General features: G+C 38.0%; 3 protein-coding genes across 4 annotated transcripts; 1 reads left to right on the top strand and 2 right to left on the bottom strand.

Moving 5' to 3' along the window:
- Window positions 1-3,594: 3,594 nt before the first annotated feature.
- Window positions 3,595-10,318, bottom strand: LOC113778174 (KH domain-containing protein HEN4-like). The gene is made up of 8 exons (XM_027323472.1): window positions 10,115-10,318; window positions 8,653-9,376; window positions 6,815-7,279; window positions 6,499-6,744; window positions 6,142-6,354; window positions 5,637-5,692; window positions 5,483-5,555; window positions 3,595-4,308 (listed from the first exon to the last, which is right to left on the bottom strand). Exons 2-8 carry the CDS (start codon window positions 9,283-9,285, stop codon window positions 3,994-3,996), a joined length of 2,001 nt encoding a protein of 666 aa, XP_027179273.1. The 5' UTR covers window positions 9,286-9,376; window positions 10,115-10,318; the 3' UTR covers window positions 3,595-3,993.
- A 1,751-nt stretch (window positions 10,319-12,069) lies between these two features.
- Window positions 12,070-13,505, bottom strand: LOC113778586 (LOB domain-containing protein 41). Its single transcript, XM_027324036.1, has 2 exons — window positions 13,053-13,505; window positions 12,070-12,938 (listed from the first exon to the last, which is right to left on the bottom strand). Exons 1-2 carry the CDS (start codon window positions 13,240-13,242, stop codon window positions 12,253-12,255), a joined length of 876 nt encoding a protein of 291 aa, XP_027179837.1. The 5' UTR covers window positions 13,243-13,505; the 3' UTR covers window positions 12,070-12,252.
- A 7,746-nt stretch (window positions 13,506-21,251) lies between these two features.
- On the top strand, window positions 21,252-22,500 carry LOC113776705 (ribulose bisphosphate carboxylase small chain SSU8, chloroplastic-like). Of its 2 annotated transcripts, none has more exons than XM_027321769.1 (3): window positions 21,252-21,498; window positions 21,617-21,744; window positions 21,987-22,098. In XM_027321769.1, the coding sequence occupies exons 1-3, from the start codon at window positions 21,319-21,321 to the stop codon at window positions 22,096-22,098; spliced, it is 420 nt and encodes a 139-aa protein (XP_027177570.1). In that variant the 5' UTR covers window positions 21,252-21,318. The 2 variants fall into 2 exon arrangements, with proteins under 2 accessions (XP_027177570.1, XP_027177569.1); XM_027321768.1 differs by having other exon boundaries at window positions 21,256-21,498; window positions 21,617-21,751; window positions 21,987-22,500.
- Window positions 22,501-22,829: the final 329 nt, after the last annotated feature.

Below are 22,829 nucleotides of genomic sequence, written 5' to 3'. Positions count from 1 at the left end.
GTCAACGCTTTAAGGATGGATAACTTCCTTACAAAAGATCACGTATTCGAAATCCGCTATCGTTGATGTAAGGGTAGTGTTGGTGAGCGATCTGTAAGAACGCTTGATCTATAGTCTCAAAGGCATGTCCTAACTAGTAATAGTGATCGGAGCACAACCCATCTAAATTTTTATTTACCAAAAAAAAAAAAGAAAAGCTTTTACATACTTGCAATTCCCCTGCCATCCCTCCATTGAGCCCAAAAGTCTACCTTAGTTAGCACGTGCGTGACTTGGTAACAACATAATTTCATCGCAATGAATCCTTTATCTATCCCACTTTCTATTTCATTTTTTATTATATTATCATTTCTTATTCATAAACATTCACATTAAATTCTTTTTTATTTCTTTAAATTCCAAAATAACTGCTGATGGGTTAAAACATAAAGATTCAACAGCCTAAAAATAAAATAAAATATCACAGAAAAATAGGACTTCGATGAATTTTTTGTTGTACTTCTTGTTTTTCTATAGGATACTGTTTTTCAGCCAATTTTTCTTTTTATCCAGTCGGTTGCTATTGGAAGTTAAGGAACTAAAAAAGAATTGAAATGTAATGTCTATAAAGGATAAAAGACAGTATAATAATAAGTGGGACAAGTAATGGGATAAGAAGCTGAATAGAAGATGGATTGCACATTTCCACCCTACCATGGTTTGGAGCTGCAGAAAGCATTTGCTTCTGATCTGAAGAAGAATTCATGAGCGGCAAGATGCAGTTTCTACTCACTGGGCTAGCTAAACATGAAAGCCAAATCAACGCTGTCCGACCAACAAATTCAATCCAGACTAAAACGCAAGTGGTGACTAAATAGAGCACGTACGCCACCGTTCTTGACGCAAAAATAAAACCAACACCCAGTGAAGTGACAAGTGTGAATTGAGATGATAGAACAGTCGAATGGATCTTCTAGTGGCGTGGGCATGCAGTGAAGATGAGACTAAGTGGGCTTGGATTGGAGATGAGAAGCATCAGAGCAGATACCATTTTGATCTAACACCACAATATGTTCAGAGAGTGGCCAAGTTGGAGAAGCACTAGCTAGCTTCCTCCAGCACACGAGAAAATGACGATCTCAATAGAAACTCCACTGCAATCATGAAATTTCGGACATTTACCCAAGCTTTTTGAACCGGGGATCATTGGATCGATTTGACTCAGAAAATTTGAATCGTGTCCAAGTAAAAGCAGAAAATGCTAGGATTGCTGAATTATTTCACGTAATATTTCAATTAAATCGTAAACACATTTCTCGGTCTACCTTTTTATATTCTCAATTATCTTTTTATTTCACATACATCACATCACAAAAAATATTACAGTGATTATTCCAAATAATATTTCAAATAATACTTTAACCAAACACACTTGGTATTACTCCAAATAATAGGTTTCTTCAACCAAAATTCATAGCTTTCAATATAATGTACTGGTAATTGCGTATAATTAAGTTCAACTCACTGTAGACTTGATTTTTTTCCCCTTTTGAATGAAAATAGGAAAAAGAAAAGAGAAATAACTGGTCTAAATTCATGAAATGTAAGTATCGGAATTTGACTTATCAAAATTTTCTCGCAATAAATCAAATAAATAGTAGTCCAACTAGCACATTTTATAAATTACAGTGATATGTGCAATGATGTAAATTTGGATCTTAGGCTCGCAAGTGTGTATCCTACTTCGGAGAAAATTCTACTACAACTTATCCTTAAAGGTGACACTCACCATATGATTCTCGTAGGAAAGGTCTGGACTTGAATAGTTCTGATTTTCAAAGATTTGATGGTTCAAATTGTGTCATGTCACTTAATATGTAGCACAGTTTGAACCATTGAGTTTTTGAAAACATGTTCTACCTAAATCTGAACCCATAGATAAAGGCGGAATAATGTGGACGGAAAGGTTGCATTTTTGCGGAGCACAAATAATATGATGGAGACTTGCATTTACGGTAGCTTAGAACTTTGATTGCCGTACTTTTGTACCATGCAGACGATCAAGCGTTGAGGTCAACTATGGTGGTTTCTAAAAGCATGTCATGTCAAAGAATATATGATTCGATTACAATCTGGCATCCATTTCTCCTACTTAGACAAATCCAAATTGATGCGCATCCACATTCCCACATGAGGAGACTAAACATCCAAACAAACAAGAAGGTGGATAAATTTCAATAGGACAATTTGGCTGAAAAAAGAAATGCCATTGCGGACAGGCATGCAACCGAGTCGAGTCACTGTTCGAGCTTGACTCAAATTGAATAAATTTGGACTCGAACTCAACCTGAACTCGAATTAAAAAATTTGGACCGGATCTCGAGTTCGAGGCTTTGAACTCATCGAACTCTTGAAAGTTGAAATCGAATTCAAATTCGATTTTGTTTTACATTACTTGAGCTTGAAATCGAGTTCGTGCTCATCGAACCCAAACGAACTTAATTCGAGATCAATCGAGCCTAATTGAATTTAAGAAATATAAATTTATATTTTATATAATTTTAATTAAGGAACAAAATAGACATTTCATACTAATAAAAAAAATTCGTGGAAGAGGGATTAAATATCCAAAGTGCACCCACGCCATATTGTAATTAAAATTTTTTGCCTCTTATAGGAACTAGGAAGCCCCGAAGCACAGCTAGACTCGTAACCAAAACCTCACTTTAGAATCTTTTTGCACGATATTAGAAATCAGTGGGCTAAAAGTTGCGCAAGCTTATATTGATGCAATCTCGGTTTCGGGGCTTCTCATGTGATATGGGCTACGACCTACGAGAGGTCCACAAGAACCATATTGAAGTAAACCATCTCCAGCAACCACCGAGATGGAGAAATTGGGCTGTTAAACTTCACACTTCTGTAGCAGACCTCAATGAAAAATGTCCAATAACATATCTAACTAATTTTTCCGCATGATTAACTTAGCCCATTTTAAGTTTCTTCACATAACTGACTTTAAAAAGTACTTGAGATGTTATCAAGTTTAGTTGAGTAATTTGCAAAGATTTGAGGGACTCTCATGCATTAATTATTATTCACTCTGTGCCTGCCATTCTGTTTCTGTGTAGTAGATCCAGTTTAATTAATACACACTTTGACTCGAACCACAAGATGCTTAAATGTCCAAATTTTACGGGAACAAAATTATTTAATAGCAAGATGATGGGGACATGCTTGGCTATATTTACCTTATTCCTAAATTTACTTCCAAATATTAATAATTTTATTTATATTGGATTTAACCACATCTAATCAGCAGCACAATCAAGCACAAGTCGTTAAAGCAAATGAAAACCAGCCCAGACATAAATGACATCAATCCACACATCCACATCCACAACTAGATTTTGTTAATAAACAGCATTAGCTTTCGAACAAAAGTCTACAACAATACAATACAAGCAAAGTAAGTTTTTCCAATGAATAACTACAATTCTGCCAGTATTCTGGTTTCAAATACTGTTACAGAAACCTTTAATTTGCTAGTTCACTGTTGCCAGTATGGCATGTAGCCTCCGTGCTAGCAAAAATAAAAGGGCACAACACCGGAAATGGTCTAGAACGCCACAAATCAATACAGCATTGACGCATGTAAGCCAAAATAAAACTGGCACGTTCCCATAGCTGGTAAACAGACGGATGCCTTTGGCCAGAAGTAAAGAGTTCAGAACCACGACTCCTACCTATGTAAAAGGAAAAAAAAATGCAACTGATGTTCTACAAAATGTCCTAGATTATATGATGAGGCGAAGAAGTTGATGCCCAACATCAGAAGAGACTGTATAATTCATAGTCCCAAAATACAGCAGTATGGCAGATAAGAACAAGAAATTCATGTCACTATGTCAATGCTAATCTAAATCTATAGCCATGTGCACTGGTTAGCCAGCAACAATAGAAAATTATCAAAAGGAAACGAGCCTATGATACAAAAAATGCTTAAATCTCACATTAGTACTGGTAAGAACCTTGTGCACCAATGTTCTGGTACGGGGCCTGCTGCATATTTATGTTTTGATATGGAGCCTGCTGAGCGTTGAGATTTTGGTACGAATTATGTGAAGCATTAGTGCCATGGTAGATACCCTGTTGTGCACTATAACTTTGATAAGGATCCCGTTGAAAATTGTTGCTCTTTCCAGCCGGCGAACCAAAAGCCTGAACCACACTTTGTGCGGCATTTAAGTGATCAGAAGAACGCCAAAAGTCGCCAAGACGGCCAGGACCAGACAGAGAGTCCTGAAGCTTCAACCTCGTGACAGCAATCTGGGATTGAATAAAGCAGTTTAGCAGCCAATCCCACAGTTGAAACTCAAATTTATTGGCAGTAAACCCACTTCAACAGACAAAAACCTCAGGTCAGAATTAACATTACAAGCATAATGAAATGTCTAAAGAAAATATGATAGGTCACAATGATTCGTATTCTATCAGCATGAAACAGTGGATAACCGTTTAGTCCTTTTAAAGGACAAAGTTGTCACCAACAGAAAGGCAACATGAAATGCCCAGTCATGGAAGAAACCATAGTGTGGTAACGCCTATTATTCACATTGGAAAGCCATGATCTTGGTATAAATGACATCCTGCCTGGAAAGAGCAGTAAGCAAGCATGAAAATGGAATCCATCCGTCCTCTTCGGTGGTCAATATTGAACCTCAATCTCCAGATCAAGCCACAGTAGAAAATAGAGAAAATGACAAAAACAGTCACTTGTCTATTAGGCATTCTTTGTTTTGGTCACTAAACCTTTTATTTAGCCAAAATAATCATTTGAGTAATAAAAAAAAGGATATCTTCTGTCACTCAACTAGTAATGACTTGCACCTCTAGCTACTCAACTAATGAAAATTTACAACTTTTGGTCACAAAATGTATGCTTTAATTAGTTGAATGGCCGTTTTAACTGAATAAAAAATTTAGTTACTCACATAATGTAGAGAATTCTAAATAGTTTAGCGACAAAAATAGAGAATTCTAAATAGTTTAGTGACAATATGTGTCATTTGCTCTAGATAGTTTCTCGCAATAGTGCATGTATACTCATATCAGTACATCTACCAAATTATCCTTCTTTTTGTCCACAGAACACATTTCTCAATCAATACAGAGCTTAAAGTAATAATAATGTGATCCAATTGAGCAAAACACATTTGTTTTCACAGCAATAAAAACGTTACATCAGAGCACAATAACCACTCTTCTAAGAACTTGTAAAGCATTACGAAAGGAAAACTACAAGAAAAATAAGGTAACCAGATTCAGGAAAACTCCCTTAGGACCTGAGATGTAAACCCAACATGGTGATGATGTATTTGTAAGCAAAGAGCTTGCAATCTAATTTTAGTTGCACTTCAACCAGAGGCCAAAAAGCTAAAGTTAAACCACACCTACTGAACAGAACTCTATTCCTTCAATATATCTATAGGAGAAATCTCACCTCACCAACACTGCTCCTGCCAGGTCCCATCATTGAACCAACAGTATTGTTATGGATCTTCGCATCACTGTATCTGAAGTATTAAAAGAATAGTGCTTTATATTCAGATTAAATTAATAAAATAGGATCAAAAACAACGAAGAAGCAGAAATACCCCATAGCACTTGGAGGGACTGGATACCGTGGAGATTCATATTCATGAGGACGGCCCTTCAAGCAAAGCGTACAACTCATGAGCAACATGTAAGGCCCAACTCAATAGAATATCATCATGATTTAAGAACAAGGGACTTATTTCATGAGGAAACATCTTACTACAATACAGTTTCCCAAACAAATAAAGGACGTGCCAGAGCCATAAACACAATCAAAACATTTATGAACAACGAATATGACCCAACTTGGTATGCAATACAAGGGCGTATTATATTGTTTAAGTGTGATAGGGATGGATAGCATAACAAAGAAATTACTACACATGCCAAATAACAAGGAACTAAGAAAGCAATAAATGAAACAGCATGCTCAACACAAAAGCTAAGCAGTAATCGCCTGAGTATTCAGTATTCCACGGAGAAATGCTAGCCAAACTGTATCAAATAAGTTGGGAAAGAAATTCTAACATATTCTTTGACAGGGCAAAGACATCACAGCCCTACCTTAAAAAATTCATATCTACCCGAGCTGCCAGCTCTTATGCCACCAGATAGGAGCGGGTCTCTACCTGGTAAGTTCCCTGAAGGAACATACCCGGAGACTGATCTGGAAGGAGCAGGTTCACCTTTAGGATTTGCATCTCGAAGGCATCTTGTTCGGAGTCTTGATGCAATCTCGGCTAGGGCATCTTTAGCAACACCAAAATTCCCTGATATCTGAATTATCAGAGGCACATATAAGCTTGAATAATGAAAAATTGTTATCTAAGCTCAAAAAAGTCCAAACCGATCAAATGACCAGATTAAATTAAGTGCACGGAATTGTATATCATCCCAAAAGGGCAAGCTCCAATTCTTTACCTGCACAAGTTCTTCATCATCAGACGCACACTTGGGCTTGTCTTCCTTGGAAAATACACGTATATCTGCAAGAGTTCTCCTTCTCATCTCATTGATAACATGACCTCCTTGCCCAAGAATGCAGCCAACCTTACTCGATGGAACTAGAAGTCGTGTAGTGATAACTCCTTTTTCATTACACTCACTAGTTTTATTTTGAAGATGAAGAATCGCATCAATAGTTTGTGATCTTGGATTCAAAAGAACCTGAAACACATGGACTTCAGCAATCACCCCAGTATGCTACTATTATTAACAGAAGTATATATCTACTAACCTCAAAGGAGGAGACACGAATTACTCTCTCGTCTGATTCTGGGGAAACATTCTCAACTTGAATACTAGCTCCTGTCTCTTGCTGTAATTGTTTCACATTGAAGCCTCCTTTACCAATTACTCCACCAATCTTTGCAGCTGAGCACAAAATTTTTATTGAAAACTCCGACGGAGCTTCTTCACCACCGACAGGAGGAAAAGCATCAAAATCACTTCTAATGCCAGAAGGCAGATTTCCATATCTTTCTGGCCATGGCATAGGCATACCACGGTCATCATGGTTACGCTGGGACCAAGTCAAATTTCCTGGAGGCGGCATATTTGCCAAGGGAGGACCAGAGGGGTGAAAACCTTGAGTACCATAAGCAGGAAAACTTAAAGGAAGTTTGTCCTTGCGAGGATTTTGATGCAACAAAGTTGCCACTTCATACAGAGCTTTCTTTGCCACTGCAGGTTTACCTGATATCTGCAGAAACCTATCATGTCAGAAACCCTTTCTACTTAAAAGGATCCCACAGGCACTCAAATACATTCAAAAAGGTGAAAAGACATTTTTAAGCTTCAATTATTGATCAAAATGGTAGCATCTGATCTGTTTTCACAAACCACGATGTGCTTGTACATAAAAATCAAAGCACATCAAATTCTTCTCAACAGAAAAGAATTATAACATAACAAACAAACTTGAATTGTAAAGTAGTTCATCAAGACGGAAAGCCCAAACACATGTCAGCGCCTCAACTGTAATGCTGAAAGACCCAGTTTCGAAGCTTCACAGGCATTTGTCTGGAGGTTAATAAAACCCCTCTGCTCCTGCCCCAAAAAGGGGGATGTAACAAGATAATATGAGTACTACAATAAGTACAGATCAAAGTTACAGAAGGCCTTACCATCCAGCCACCTATTTATGTTTTAATGAAATGAGCGTAAAAACACCATATACTAGAGTCAGACTGAAGAAAGTGGTTAATAACCACTGCCCTGCCACCACCACAAAAAAGCGATGCAACAAGATAATGATGAGTACTACAATAAGTATACATCAATAGTTACAGAGGAAACACCATGCAACCCTCTTCTGAAGTTTGTAACTAAATAAATGAGAGAACACTATATACTACTTCTGAACTGAAGAAAGGAAAGGTGTGAAGCTAAAAATGTCCAGAGGGATACAACAATCTTCAAACCCATACCAGTCTAAGAAGCCTAAAGAAAATGTAAATCTAGGACATTGACAAATTTCTAACTATGGCAGAAGAACCCAATACCCTTCTATCTCAGATAAAGTGAGAAACTTAAAGTCGAAGACCACAGTAAGCTCCGAGCTTGAAGACTCGATATCACCAGCCATTACCATTTACAATAGGTCCCCCATAACAAGTTGTAAGTTTCAACCAGGGACATCTCTCTGTAACACACGAAGCTCACCCTTTCTTGAACATGTTTTGACCAACATCCCTCACTCCCTCTCGCTTGTCAATAGAAGTAAAAGCTGATTGGGTTTGATCAAGCTGTAGTTGGATTGATCTGGAATTTCTTTGTCATTTTTTACGTTGGTTGTCAGGCCAAAAGAGATTTTAAGTAGGAAAGTAATACGATGGCCATCTGGTAATGATCCTGAACCGAGACATTTACAGCACATACATGCAGAGATGCATCAACAAGACATGGCAACAACAGCCAAAGACAAATTTCTGACTAATCCAGTCACACATGATATATGAACTTCACGTAAAGAAAAAGCTCATATTCACACAAATTTGGTGAATAACAAAATTGTAAGCAAGAAATTACAAGTAAACAAATGACAGGGAATCCTCCCAAACAAAGCTGACTTACCTGCACCAATTCATCAGTATTCATGGCGCAGGAAGGAAGATGGTCTGCTGGAAGCACACGTATGCTGGCACCAGTCTCACCACGCAATCTCTGTATGACATCCCCTTTTTTACCTAAAAGGCATCCAACCACATTATTTGGAACAAGAAGCCGTGCAGTGACCACGATTTCATTTTTGTCATCATTATCTGCCCCGCCCAGGTCTTCCTCGACGATTCTGTCATGAACTTTCAAGAGAGCAGCTTGGGCTGCACAATGGGGCTCCATCAGATGCTCTTTTGAATCAGTATCCTGATCATCAACATCCTTGTCAGCATTCTGTCTTCTTGCTAGTTTTGCGGAAGGACTGACAATAAGTATGACTCTTTCATCTGATCCAGGAACAGCATCAGCAACTGTGATCTTCGCTTGGGTCTCCTCTCTCAGGGCTTTGATAATACCACCACCTTTTCCAATAACACTACCTATCTTCCTAGACTGACAAAGTATCCGGTAAACAGTGTCCGAAGAAAGTGAATCTTCAGAGGACTCTTCATGGCCAGAATTATGCCATTTTCCTTTTTTAGGACCTGCTTTTTTCTTGAAGTGTGCGCTCGGCCGTTGCTTCAAAAAATTGTTCCTGTTTCCATCCATGATTCAACTAATATACAACTGCTACAGCAAAAGTTACTTATTTTTCTTCTGGGGTATGAGTTTACAGCAAAACTTATTCGAGTGGCACAACCTGTTAATAAGGAAGCCATCGACATCAGCAAGAAGGGGATAAAATTAGCTCTTCGCATAGATTAATACAAAAAAAAAGCTAATGATCAGCATCAGGCGCCCATATCACGAAATCATCCAGCTGTAAACTGACCATACTTTCATAGCTTATCAGTCGATTTAGAGTAATAGAAGCCCGATTTCTTCACAGAATCAAAGCTGCACTCGCGTCTATAAGTCTAACCGATTAAGTGACAAAAACCAAAAACCGAAATGTATACCGTCAAATGGACATTTCAAACCTCCAGGGCTTCTCGCACACCGTTGCGAAAGAATTTATGGTCAGCAAACATAAACGAATTCCAAGTAATATTAATTTGGCGATAGCCTCGCCCTATGATCCCAAAAAGGGCGGAATTTTAGATTCCAACGGCTGTGAAGTCAATTAAATACTAGAGTTATTATATTTTCTATTTTTTTCCATGCAAAAAGCTCGAATTAAAATGAACAAGAGCAGATAAATACAAATAGTCTGTTCAAATTGCAAAACGGGAAGAATACCAATGCTCGATTGAGCTGAGCTTTTAGATAATTACCCACTTTCTAAGCTAACAACGAAAAGAAGGGGGGGAAAATTCATAAACCAGCATCGAACAACTCATTTGCGAGGAGCTAGGTTTAATTTTCTTAACCGGTGAAAATTATTTAAAACAAAAAGAAGAATAAAATAACAAATAAAAACACCAACTAGGATACGTACCCAGGAGTCGACGAAGGAGTCGGACTAAATTTCCTACTCTAAAATGCGGTGTTTTTTGAGTGAGGGTTTTGAGGTGTATTTTTGGTGGTAAAGGCGAGGGGATTGGTGCTTGCTGAGCTCCTGCTCCATGGGGTTTGGTTTTGGAAAGGAGAATCAGAAGAAACCACTGAGGTGTTGTGTAGTCTGAAAACGGGGAAAAAGGCCGGACAGGGAGAAAGGGAAAGAGACAGTAGGGCTTTGGTTGGCCTGCAATTTGCTTTACTTACGTCGATGCGCAGTGGGCGTGGGTCCAATAACTTGCTATTAATGGGCCAATAGAAATGGAAATTGGTATTAATGGCAAATGGATCTTTGGGGTTCCCGGAAAATCGGGTAAACGATAGTCCGGATCCGGATATATATACATATATATATATATATATGGGGCAGGCTACTTAGGCAAACATATATGAGGATGCTATTTAGAAAAATAAAAATAAAAATTACAGCGGGGGAAAAGGATGGGATTTAAAACACGGCAAGAAACTAGGAGGATTTGGACATCGAGATTTCAATCCTAATCACTAAATTATACTCCATAATGTTATATCCATGAAGTAAAATGGCAAAATTTACCCCATAATGTCCCCAGCTAAGAACAATTCAAATTGAGAGATAAAAACAGTTTCCAAAAAATTGAAATACTACGACATATAAATGGTTTAAGCTAAATTAATCAGTCACTTTAAACCATTCTTGTATCGGATTGAAAGAGTAACAATAATTATGTCTCATGTGGGGTTGGGAGAGTTGATGTATATGAAGAAGCAGTGCTGCTTGCTTTTAAGAAGAAACTTACACCTATTTACCCCTTGCACTGTCAGGGGAAGCTTCTACTTCAAAGACTTTTTTTTTGTCCATGGATGAGAAATCGACATAATTTTCGCTCGATGAAAATAGTCATATATATATATTTTTTTTTTTAAAAAAAAAAGGTTTCTCATTTTTCACAGGAAAATTCTGACACCTAATGAAGAGTTCTTTCTGCACTAGATTTATGATCCGTACTTTCTTTTTTTGGTTCAGTGACTTATCCAATTGATTGTACACTTAGTTGATTTGCTTGTACACGTGGACTTCTAGGAAAGCCTAAAGGGATGTAAAGTGTAGAAAATACAGTAAATAAAAATAAGGTTAATTTTCTTTACACAAATTTGCAAGTTGCAACATTAAAAGATTTGGAAAGAAATAATAAGTTATTTTCCGTAGTTATCTCAATTCCCCCCCCCCCCTCCCTCCCTCTCAAAAAAACCGAAAAAAACTCTTGAAAATTTGTATAAATAGGCTATTCTGAGTAGTTATCTCAATTTCTTTTCAAAAAAAACTCTTGAAAAGTTACAACCCAAACGAACCTTGGATAGAACTTTGCCCCATGTACAATGTATTGCATAAAGAAGGATGCAAGGCCAGGAAATCCATAAGCTTCTGTAAGAAGAGTAAACAATCCAAAAAACAAAAAAAAAAACTTAAACTTCCATGCAAATCATCTCTGCATTTTCACGGTAATCAGATGACCTGTCGATGGTTTAGTTACCACGTATAAACTGCCCTTTTTTCCACGGGCACTTGATGCATCAATAGGTTGAAAACTTTTTCAAGTAAATAAACATTAGATAATAAATAAAGGATTCTTTCGTCGATGGGTATATAGTAAAGGATTTTGCTCAGACATGAATTAGTAATAAATAAACTAATAATGATGGAAAATAAATATTCTACTACGTAATCAAGACAAGACTACGGGCTTTGAAGAAGATTTTCTTGCAAAGCAAGCCGTCTGTCTATTTTTTTTTTCCTTCTACCCATTTTATACCCTTGTGTATACGTACATATTCACTCATCCCTGTACAACTCCCCCCCACCCCCCCTCTCTCTCTCTCTCTCTCTCTCTCTCTCTCACGTCATGGAAAGTGAAAAAAAAAAAAAAAAAAGGTAAACAAAAAGCCCAAAAAGACTCCAACCTGCTGCAAAGCAAAAGTTGTACAACTTACAAAAATATTACTCCTCAAAACAAATAAGACAAAAGAAGAAGAAGTTTGATATGAACGAGCCACCAAAACTATCAACCGCCCGGCTTTCTGATCAAGTCTTCAAGCCGATCAGTCCAACCCCAGCTCCATCCTGCAAACTCCGTCGACCGAAAAAGCACCGTGTTCATGAATCCGCTTGCTTACTTCCTTCGCCTTGACGCCATGAGTTCTTGAATGCGTCGACTCCAATCCTAAAGTTAGCTCCAGCTCAATTTCGCCATCCCCGGCTCGCTCGTCCTTTTCTGAACTCAACTCCGGTTCCGCTCTCTCCAAAGCCCCGGCCTCGGCCTCACCCGTCTCCTCGGAAGCCAAGCTCTCTGTGTCCTGGCTCTCTCCCTCCACATTCCTTGCAGCCTCAGACTGGTGGCTCAACGACGACTCATGGCTGGTGGACCGGTTCCCCTCCTCATGAGCCGATTCATCATCGCCCGAACCCACCCAACCCTTAGCTACCACCTTCGGCTTGTTGACCGCGGACCTCTTGAACCGGCACCCGGTCCTGACCCGGTGCAGACCACCCGACCCCTCTGATTTTTCATTCTTGTTCACGTGCCTAATGTCGCAAGCCTTCAAAGGAGGCCCATTGTTGGTCTCAGCCGCTTCAGATTCAATCTGGCTCACCGGAGCTCCTTCCAGAACAGCCTCCACAGCGTTCTGACAAAGCTGCCAGTTTCCTGACCACAGCAATCCGACCGATCCATATATCGGGTTCACGATCCTTCCACAAGCCTCGTACAACAATGATCTGAATATCGCTGTACAGAATTAAGAGCTTAAATTAGCCAAAAAGGTTTACAAAATAAAATGCCACGTAGATATATATATATTTATATATATATATAAACATATATGCATGCAGGTGAACTAACCAGGTCGGAGGTGTTCAGGGCCGGCGTTGATGAGGTTCATGAGGCCGGCGCGGCCGTAGAACTTGGCGAGGAAAACAGTGGCATTGGCTTGGGACTCGGGGCTTTTGATCCACTGAAGACATGGTTTGATGCTACAGTTCTCGCTGCAGCCTTTCCGGAGGACTCTGCATCCGTTGCAACTCATCCGCATTTTTGCTGATGATGATCACTCCACGTTTAACAGCCTAACTGATAAATAATAGATTGAACCACCCCCCAAAAAAAAACTTTTTGAAAAAGACAAGAAATAGATACCAGATGAGTAGTAGTAGAAGTTTTTAGGGGAGAAGAAGAGATGATTTTTTATGAGGTAAGTAATAGTTTGAGGACTTGGGCGAGATATATAGGAGGACTAGTTGTAACGTGTTGAAGAGGTATCGTGCCTGTATGCTGGGGAGGGAAGCCGCTGGGATTAATTGGGGCGGTACCGGTCAGCTAGTTCATTACTAGAGGCCGCAGTTGTTTGATGGAGAAAAATAAAATAGAGGTAGTCTAAACCCCAGGTTTTCCATATTCGTGGAATTGGGGGCTGCACCTTCGCTCAAATTTCCTTTAAAAAAAGAAACCTTGAACTAACTATTCACAATAACACTTGCACTGGTGCCGCGTGTGCTCACTTCCCAATCATCAGATTCCAATAGAGTCCCCCCATTGGTATGTTTTTGCCAAGTTGCCTCCCTCAGCAAGGCCAAGGGCTATGGAATCAAGGGTTAATTGCAAACATGCCCCCTTTGGACTGAATGTAATTTGCAAATGTTTCAGTAAGGTCTATCAAATTATGATACATTGATCAAATCAGTTTATAACTTACTGCATTATTTCTAAAAATTTTGGTAGCACAAGACTTTAGCATGCTTTGATTTGAAACAAATCCAATATATAAATACAAGAGTTTTTCACTTAAAAATATATAACAAATCTTATTATTTTTAAATCAAAACACTCAACAAATATTTGATAACTTAATTCAATACTTAAATTTAATATATTCAAATTTTAAAATGTTCAGAAGTGCTTGAAGATAAAAAAAAATAGAACATCTTAATTAATTTAACAGTTATGAATTTCTTAGATAAAATTTAATCAAAACAATAAATGATTAGTTACTCACTTATCACTTAATACAAAATACGCTTAAATGTTAGTATTTCAATAATTGACCGTTAAGTAATTTAATAGTTTTAGATCTCGTATTTTAAACTTTTGATTTCATATTTTCATTTTATCAAACGCATTCTTAGTCCTCTCTTCAAACAAAAGGAATGCCCCAACTCCAATTTTGAATAAGCTAATGTAAAGAAAACATTATCTTGGCATAACACGCCTGTTCACAGGTAATAAGAAGATCATCATATAATAAAAAGATCAACCTCCATAGGAATTTATATACTCTTTTGTGGATAATAATTAATTGATAAAAGGAAGATTAACCTCGGTCCAAAAGAGAAGGAAGTCACGAGACATGTGATTTTGTTGGATCAGAATTCTCAAAGGAAATTAAGCTTGATAATGTGTGAGAAATTGTAGTAGTAAAAAAAATATTATAATTAGAGACAGAAGTAGGGATGGTTCCCAATTTTTAACAAATTAAGTTTTTCTTCATTAAAATTTAAAATTTTCAAAATTTTTTATAAATTTAATTTTTTGCTCCTACAGAAAATGAAAAATATTCTATATTATATACTTGTCGATTTAATTGAAGTTCTCTTAAAGGAAATTTTCTGATTCCACCTTTTCTTTTATTATAAGTAAAAGGATTTGAAAACGAGATATTTCACTTACACTCCCTCATTTCTAATTCCAATTACAATTGCAATTAGTATTGTAAAGGGCATATCAAAATATATTATACTTGAGGGACATATTGGCATTGACCCTAAAAGTGTAGTTCCAAAGTTGCAAATCCAATCTCACTTGCTTTTTTTCTAAATTTTTTTATTAGTACAAGTGGATTCGAACTCCCTTGCTCGTACTTTCTCGATCCAACCAATCCAAATTCATCCCTGCCCCAATTCCACTTGCTTGAAAAAGCATTATTGAAGTGGGGGGAGTTTCTTGATCACGGTAAACGAGGCGTCACCTGAAGCCTATAAATGGGAATTTTGAGAAAGTTAATGCTAGTGGGGGAAGGGAAAGATGCACAGGTGGAGGAGTTTGAGGGAGCATTGGGGGAAGTGCCATGCAAGTGGCAGTGGGAACAAAAACCACGAGCGCGTGGTTAGCACGTGGAGTTGTCAGAGAGCGGTCGAATCGCCACATATCGTGGAGGACGAGGACCCACTAACACCACACGGGGTTGGCCCCACCGTGCTCGCTCCTGGTTTTCGGGAGGTCGTGTTCAACGAAAAGTAAGAAACCAGCTCTTCTGGGGCGGAGTGAAAACAGACGACTGGTTTCTGGTTTTGCTGCTCCGGTCTGTGGGCGCTCAACTTGGGCAGTGGGCTATTGGTTTCACCGGTACCCGGTCAGTCTCTCATGCTTATCCCATAAGCTTGGACTGTTTCGCCTTTATTAATGCAGAAAACTTTATAAGCTGCCCTCGAATACAGAAACCTTAGATCCATTGTGTGATGAATATCTTTTAAAGAAAAAGGGCTCTTAAAAGAAATCACCAAAAATTGTTAAAATAATCCAAAACTACTGTACTCCTCCTTTAAGTATTACTGGTACTCAACATTTTACCAGAATTACTTTTCAAAGTACATCTCACTCAAAGTCGGCTGAAAGGTCCCAAGTTAGATAATTATCTTTAATTAACAATAGTAGTATCATGCTAATACGAAAATTTAGCAATTCATCAAAAAAAAAAAAAGTTTGTTTGTTTCAGTCACAGCACCCCCGGTGGTACTAGAGCACACAGGATCCTCAGTGCCACTTTTCTAATGACAATTCAGTGCCACTTCTATATTTATGCCAAGTATCATATTTATTTAATTTGTCATATGTTATTTATTTAAATTTCTTATACTATCACGTGATTAGTGGGATTGACACTGAATTTGACATATTCGACACAGAAAATTTCAACCGGTACTAGAGTTGGTTAAGCCCAGCTGTGCCTGTGGGCGGCCGCTGAGTTTTTGGAAGAAAAAAAATAGCCTCAGGAACATCAGAATCACATGCAGCTATTTAATGGTTTTCTAGTAGTCTTGGCGTTGTTAATGGATGGATACAAATGGATAGAAACATTTGACTTTGAGGAGTTAGAATTTTGCCAGTAATGAAAATGGGTTTGACTGTCCTAATGAGTTTTGGCGGTAACTTTAACGCTCTTCTATTTCCCTCCTCCACTCACGGCTTAAAGAAACCAAAAGTCGGTCAATAAATAAGAATTTTTTACACTGCCGCTACAATAAAACTTCTTGTGCATGCTGCTCCAAGTTGATCTCAACCACCTTGATTATATTAGCTTAAGATTAAACAATTCAAGCTAGATTAGTAATGGATGTACCAACTAGATTCGCGGTGTCCCCCATGGCTTCTTTATTCTTGAATTGTGCGTACACTGATTGGTTGTGATGAACCCACTTCAAAACTTGAAAAATTCACAGTTTCTGCCCCACAAAAAATGATTTGATAAAATGCAATTTTGATTCCATTTTATGTCATTGCCGCCCCTCTAGCGGACTTACATTGGCGTGCCGTGCCCTCTTGCCCTACTTCAAACTCCTAAGGACACATGTCAGCAAGCTTTCTTAACAAAAAAGTATTAAGAAGTGACACATTTCATACTTTTTTTTTGACACATTTCATACTTTTTTTTTGAAAGTATATTATCGAGTAATTGGACTGGAATGCAAAATGCTAATATTCAAATGTGAATATCATTTTCCAAATGAATCAACTATTAAGTGGTTTTTTTTTTATATAATGTGTTCAGCAACGGTGATTTGGAGAAGAAAATTGATAAACAGTCGGAATGAATCATTCCAAGACTGCTGATCGATTCAATACCAAGACTTTAAGTACTGATTATGAGTGAAAAGTCAAGAATTCAAATCTTGCATTCCACCGATCAGTATTTGTGGCTTAATGCTTCTATGACTTCATTCCATAGGTTAGGTTCCTCCTTTTCTTAGAATAAAAAAAAAGTAAATTATATAAATATTATTATCACCGCTGAAAAAAAAAAATGGATGCTGATCGATTGACGTGTGCAAGCATACGTGTATATACATAAATATACACACAGTAAAAGGAACAAATTGAAGTCAACATTGCATCGGTCAGCATTGTATCCTCTTCGAGCCGGCACGCCATCCACGTGGCTTCCTTATATTTTCTTGCTTTTGTGCTTGGCCACAAGAGCATCTTCAATAGTCAGTCGATGCATGAACATTTTCAGTGGAAAGGAAACCTTCCGATTTTATAAACATGTAAAAACGATTTGACCGAAATGAGAGGAAACTCTCTATCTTATCAGTCCCAATATACATATAGTACAGTAGTTGGCTTGTGGTTTCAACAGCCGTCCCCACTGATTGCAATCATCAATCCGGTGTTGCAGGATTAGTTGGTAAGATATAGAAATTTTTTGGAAGTACGTCTAATGTCAATTTTGATCAATTTTAGCGTTCAATTTTTCCAAAACAATTGGAGGCTGCAATTAAAAAAGGAATTCAGCGCACCATTGTTCAATGAATCAAAGCCACAGTCCATTGCATTAAAACCACTGGCAGCAATTGTGTTTGAGTTGGATGGATCAAGATCAACACTCGACTGGATTCCAGCTCTGCGCTTGTACTTTTCCTCTCAGCATTACGTTGATCAACGCTTCAGGTCCGTTTGATTGCTTTGGCATATTTACATCGAAAGACTATTTGTACCGACGAAAGCTTTAGATGACAACTTGGCTTCTTCTTCTTGAGCTAGTTTCTTCAAAACCTAGTACTGCATTGCATGGTACCCCTTCCCCCAAAAAAAAAAAAAAAAAAAAAAAGAGAAAAGGTTCGGTCCATAACTATAAGCTGATAGCTGGTTGGTTGAAGCGTGAAGAAGACTCAAGGATCCACACTCTCTGGAACGGGTTGAGCTAGTTAATTATTTGGCCCCCAGACCGTCTTCTGTACGCTAAAAATACTTGTAGCTGTAATCATGCATGCCATTGAAGCAGATTATTATTGAGTAACCATGAATTATTCAAGTAAAAGGACAATACATTTGGATGTTACGTATAGCATAACTTTAACCGCCATTTTTTTTTGCCTAGTGTAGTTTGTTGTTGCAGAATTATCATCTTGCTCACTCGAATGAAACATATTAGATTCGTTTGTCATTTTCAAAAAAAAAAAAAAAAAAAAAAAAAAAACCTTAGTTTCTACTTGCCAGAGAAAGCAACCATTTCTTTCAAGTAATTTCTTGGCTTAGGGTAGACCAATAAAAAAATAATGAAAGACTAACCCAAAACCCAAAAGAAAATTGAAAGATTACCCTAATTTAATTAGGTGTGAGTAAATAAATTTCCTACTTTTGGAAGCATATGTAAAATTGAGAGCAAGTACATATTCTTTTGGTGCTGTAATGCTAATGAATCAAATAAAATGTTCTAATGATTCTTATTTTATCAGAGTTTCCGATCTTTTGACACTTTTGTTGTCAAACATATAGGCCCTAATGACATTGGCATGCAAGGAATCTCAAAGGGCCACGGAATAAGAAGGGAAATTTGTAAATGAGAAGGCCAGAATGAAGCTTTCTCCTTTTTTTTTTTTTCTTTCCTAATTAACGTAAATAATCTACTCTACTTTTGGATTGAAATTTTTTTTTTTTTTAAAAGCACTCTATTCCCTTTTTAATGTAGTGCAGTAGGCGGAATTTGAACCCTTAACTTGATTCATTGGAGGGTTTTCCCAATCATAAAACCAAAGTCCAATGGTTTCAGGCTGGAACTTGCACCTAATCTTAATATTCAGTTGAAGACTGTTGATTGTTCCGATGTTGTCGACTTGTTCAACTCTAACAACACTGGAAGTTCCTTTGATGTCAATCTATCTCTTTGCAGGTTCGGTTCCAAGCAGCTTCCGTCGAAACATGTGTTTCGGGGAGCAAATGCGTGTGCTGATTCGCTAGCCAAACCCCAATGTCTTTCCTGTGTAGGTCCCTTCTCCACTTTCGCTAATTGTCCTCCTTCATTTGCGTATCCAGTTTGTCAGCAAGACTATACTGTACTATAGGTATAGGGGCGTATGTATATGTTCCCCTCCCCAGAACTGTTGTATTATAATACTATAGTGACTTCAGTACTTAAATTCTAGAGTGGATTTGTCTATAACAACTTCTCTTTTGGTATTTTGGTTTTTATTCGTAAAGATGAGAATCAAATCAGGTGACGAATGGATTGCTATCCGTGGGTGAAGAAGTAGCACAAACAAACAATTCTCTTTGAATGTCGCTGCTCAAACTGGATTTAAATGTCCATTTTGTCTAATATATGGATGGCATCAGATTTTAACCATTGGACGGACATGTTTACTAACTCCTATGCCTACTCTTTTTCTTTAAAAAAAAAATTAATAGGATTTAAGAAACAGAAAGAGGTCGAGGAATTAGAGAAATCTAAGATCTCTGATTCCTCAGATTTCAACCTCAGTTACTAGATTTGAGTCCCGACTAAATCGGAGCCGTGCTTGACTAATATTAAGGTTGAAAACCAATTTTGATTTGAGTTGAGTAATCCAGATTGAGCCTAGGAAATGTGAGCTATGAATTGGACTCTGCATCGCTTGGCCCCAGATTTCCAAATTGGGTATTACAATTATTGGTCTTTTTCTTGTAAAGAAATCTTGTCATCAAATGAGGTGAGGGACATTTTTCTTAGGTCCTCGGCCCAAATAGACCAGGCAGCTTTTAATGGGCTCTACTTCAGGTCAAATTCTTTTGGTTGCAGTTGCGTTGACTATGACTTCGAAAAGATAGCAACGACTACGACTTTTAATTTTTTTAAGAAACTTTTTTGTTTTTTTTTTGACCAAAATCAATGATTAACCTATAAATGTTAATCATACTGGAAAATTTTCCATGGATTCTATATTGATATCGTCCAGATCAGTCTATGGAGCACCGGGCATGCATATTTTTGATCAGTCTATCGAGCACCCAAAATTCACAGGGAAATGACACACGGGGCCATTGAACTTTTTTATTGTTTTGGTCAGACAACTACTTGGGGAGTTGAAGGCTTGGAGCTATAAAAGAAGTCATTTAGCTATAAAATGTTTTGCCAATCATGCATCAATCCATATGGAAATTAATATGGACTAGATTTTCTTTGCAACAGTTGAAACGCACCCTTCCCTCTCTTTCTCTTTAAAAAAAATTAAAAGTTTTATATGTCTTCTTCACTGCTTTAATGTTGCAATTGGCTTTAAGGTAAGGTTGTGGGGAAGATATGTAGATAGTTGTTGGGGGAACAATTTTTTTTTTTTTTTTTTGAGACGGTAACAATTGTATAATTTATTTTATTCTAAATTATATAGAATATGGTGTCTCCACTGTAGATGAAATTTGAACCCCCGCATACACAGATCCTCCTTGATAATCAATGAGCCAAGCTCCGTGGTTTGTTGGAGGAACAATTATGAAAATAAGGGCCATCACACCAGAGTCTATGTCCGTCCAGAGTGTGATCAAATCAAATGTACTGAAGAACAATTTAGTAAACAAAATATCTTAAGAAAACGATAAGTTTACTCCATACATTTGAGTCTGAGCAAGGGAATGGCGATCGCAGAAAGAAAAGACCGCGACATTTCTGCACTGTAGCTGCTGCAGTATGATTCTGGGCTCGAAAACGAAATCAAAGAATTTTTTTTTTTTTTGTTTTGTTTTGGGTTTTAAAAAAAGATATATCAACTGAACCCAAAATTAACCAACCGTTACTTATCATCCTTCGATTCACGTCCTTCCATTCATTCGAAAAACAGATGAGATAAGATGATTGAAAATCAATCGCCACGTGGCAGTGCGAGTGTGGTGGTTAATGATAAGGCTAAGGTCCAAAAACCTTGTGCCTTCATGTGGTCATTAAGCAGGGAATGTGGTGAACCACATAATCCAATGGCGGACGATGGTCTAAGATCAGGATGATGGATTTTTGTCCGTTAGATATAGGAACCATGGAAGAGCAAGTAGTTGCATTATATATAGAAAGGGTTCGGTAGAGCAAAGGCCATATGATTGATTCCCTTGCTATTATTAGAAGAAAAACGAAGGCAACGAGCTAGCGAGAATGGCATCCTCAATGATCTCCTCGGCAGCTGTTGCCACCACCACCAGGGCCAGCCCTGCTCAAGCTAGCATGGTTGCACCCTTCAACGGCCTCAAAGCCGCTTCTTCATTCCCCATTTCCAAGAAGTCCGTCGACATTACTTCCCTTGCCACCAACGGTGGAAGAGTCCAGTGCATGCAGGTACCCCACACCAACCGCAAAATACTAGCACTCTCTCTCTATATATGTACATGTATGCATTCAACTTGGATTTCCACTCGAGTTTGATTCGAACACACACACACACTTTTAATTTTAGGTGTGGCCACCAAGGGGACTGAAGAAGTACGAGACTTTGTCATATCTTCCAGATCTCACCGACGAGCAATTGCTCAAGGAAATTGATTACCTTATCCGCAGTGGATGGGTTCCTTGCTTGGAATTCGAGTTGGAGGTAAAAAAAAAAAAAAAAGGTTACACAGATAAGATGTTTGCATGTACTAACATATTATTTTTCAGTGGCGGAAAGATTTATACAAACAAACAAATAAAAAGGGTATAGAGACAGGCATTTAATATTTATACTGAAGCTAATACGTTCGTTTGGTTAATGTTAATAGCAGTAGAGTAGAGTAGATAGATTAATATGCTGATGCGGGGTTTGTGATTTGGTGGGTTTGAACGTGTAGAAAGGATTTGTGTACCGTGAATACCACAGGTCACCGGGATACTATGACGGACGCTACTGGACCATGTGGAAGCTGCCTATGTACGGCTGCACGGACGCAACTCAGGTGCTGAACGAGGTTGGGGAATGCCTGAAGGAATACCCAAATTGCTGGGTCAGGATCATCGGATTCGACAACGTCCGTCAGGTGCAGTGCATCAGTTTCATTGCCGCCAAGCCAAAGGGTTTCTAAGCCCCTTCTTCACAAATTTGGCCCCGGCCCCGGCCCCGGCCCCTCAAATTTGAGGCTGCGATTCTTGGCAGTTGACAGTTAGTTGTCAATAAAATTGAGAACTGGGGCTGTACTTTTAGCTGTTTTTCATTTTTATTTGCCTTTTCCGTGGTGGTCTGGTTTTGCTTCTATTCTTCTCCTTTCTTTTTTTCCGCTTTGACATTCGGTTTCGGTATATGTTTCCGGATTTCCAAAGATATGTATGAGACTTTAATAATGAAAGCCGCTTTATATTCATCTGCTACGCTATGCATTCTTTTTTTTTCCTTTCGCATTGGCTAGAAAAGAAAATAGAGAGTGCAAGGAAATAATGTCCTGTCCTGTTTAATTATCATCAAATTTCACCCAATTTTCGTCTATTTATTTATCACTAATCTAGACTTTTATAGTAGTCACTAATCGGTCCTGAGATCGCATACATTCTGAAAAAAATCGGATACATTTTGTTTTTCTGTTTCCTGAGATCGCATATTCTGAAAAAAAAAAATTCCAATCTATGGTATCACGCCTTGATGCCCTTAACTCAACGACGCTATGCAACAAAAAAAAATTACGCCTTTTTTTAAAAATATT

The sequence above is a fragment of the Coffea eugenioides genome, chromosome 7, assembly GCF_003713205.1.
Source record: "Coffea eugenioides isolate CCC68of chromosome 7, Ceug_1.0, whole genome shotgun sequence".
Taxonomy (NCBI): domain Eukaryota; kingdom Viridiplantae; phylum Streptophyta; class Magnoliopsida; order Gentianales; family Rubiaceae; genus Coffea; species Coffea eugenioides.
This window is presented reverse-complemented; position numbering and strand designations above follow the sequence as displayed.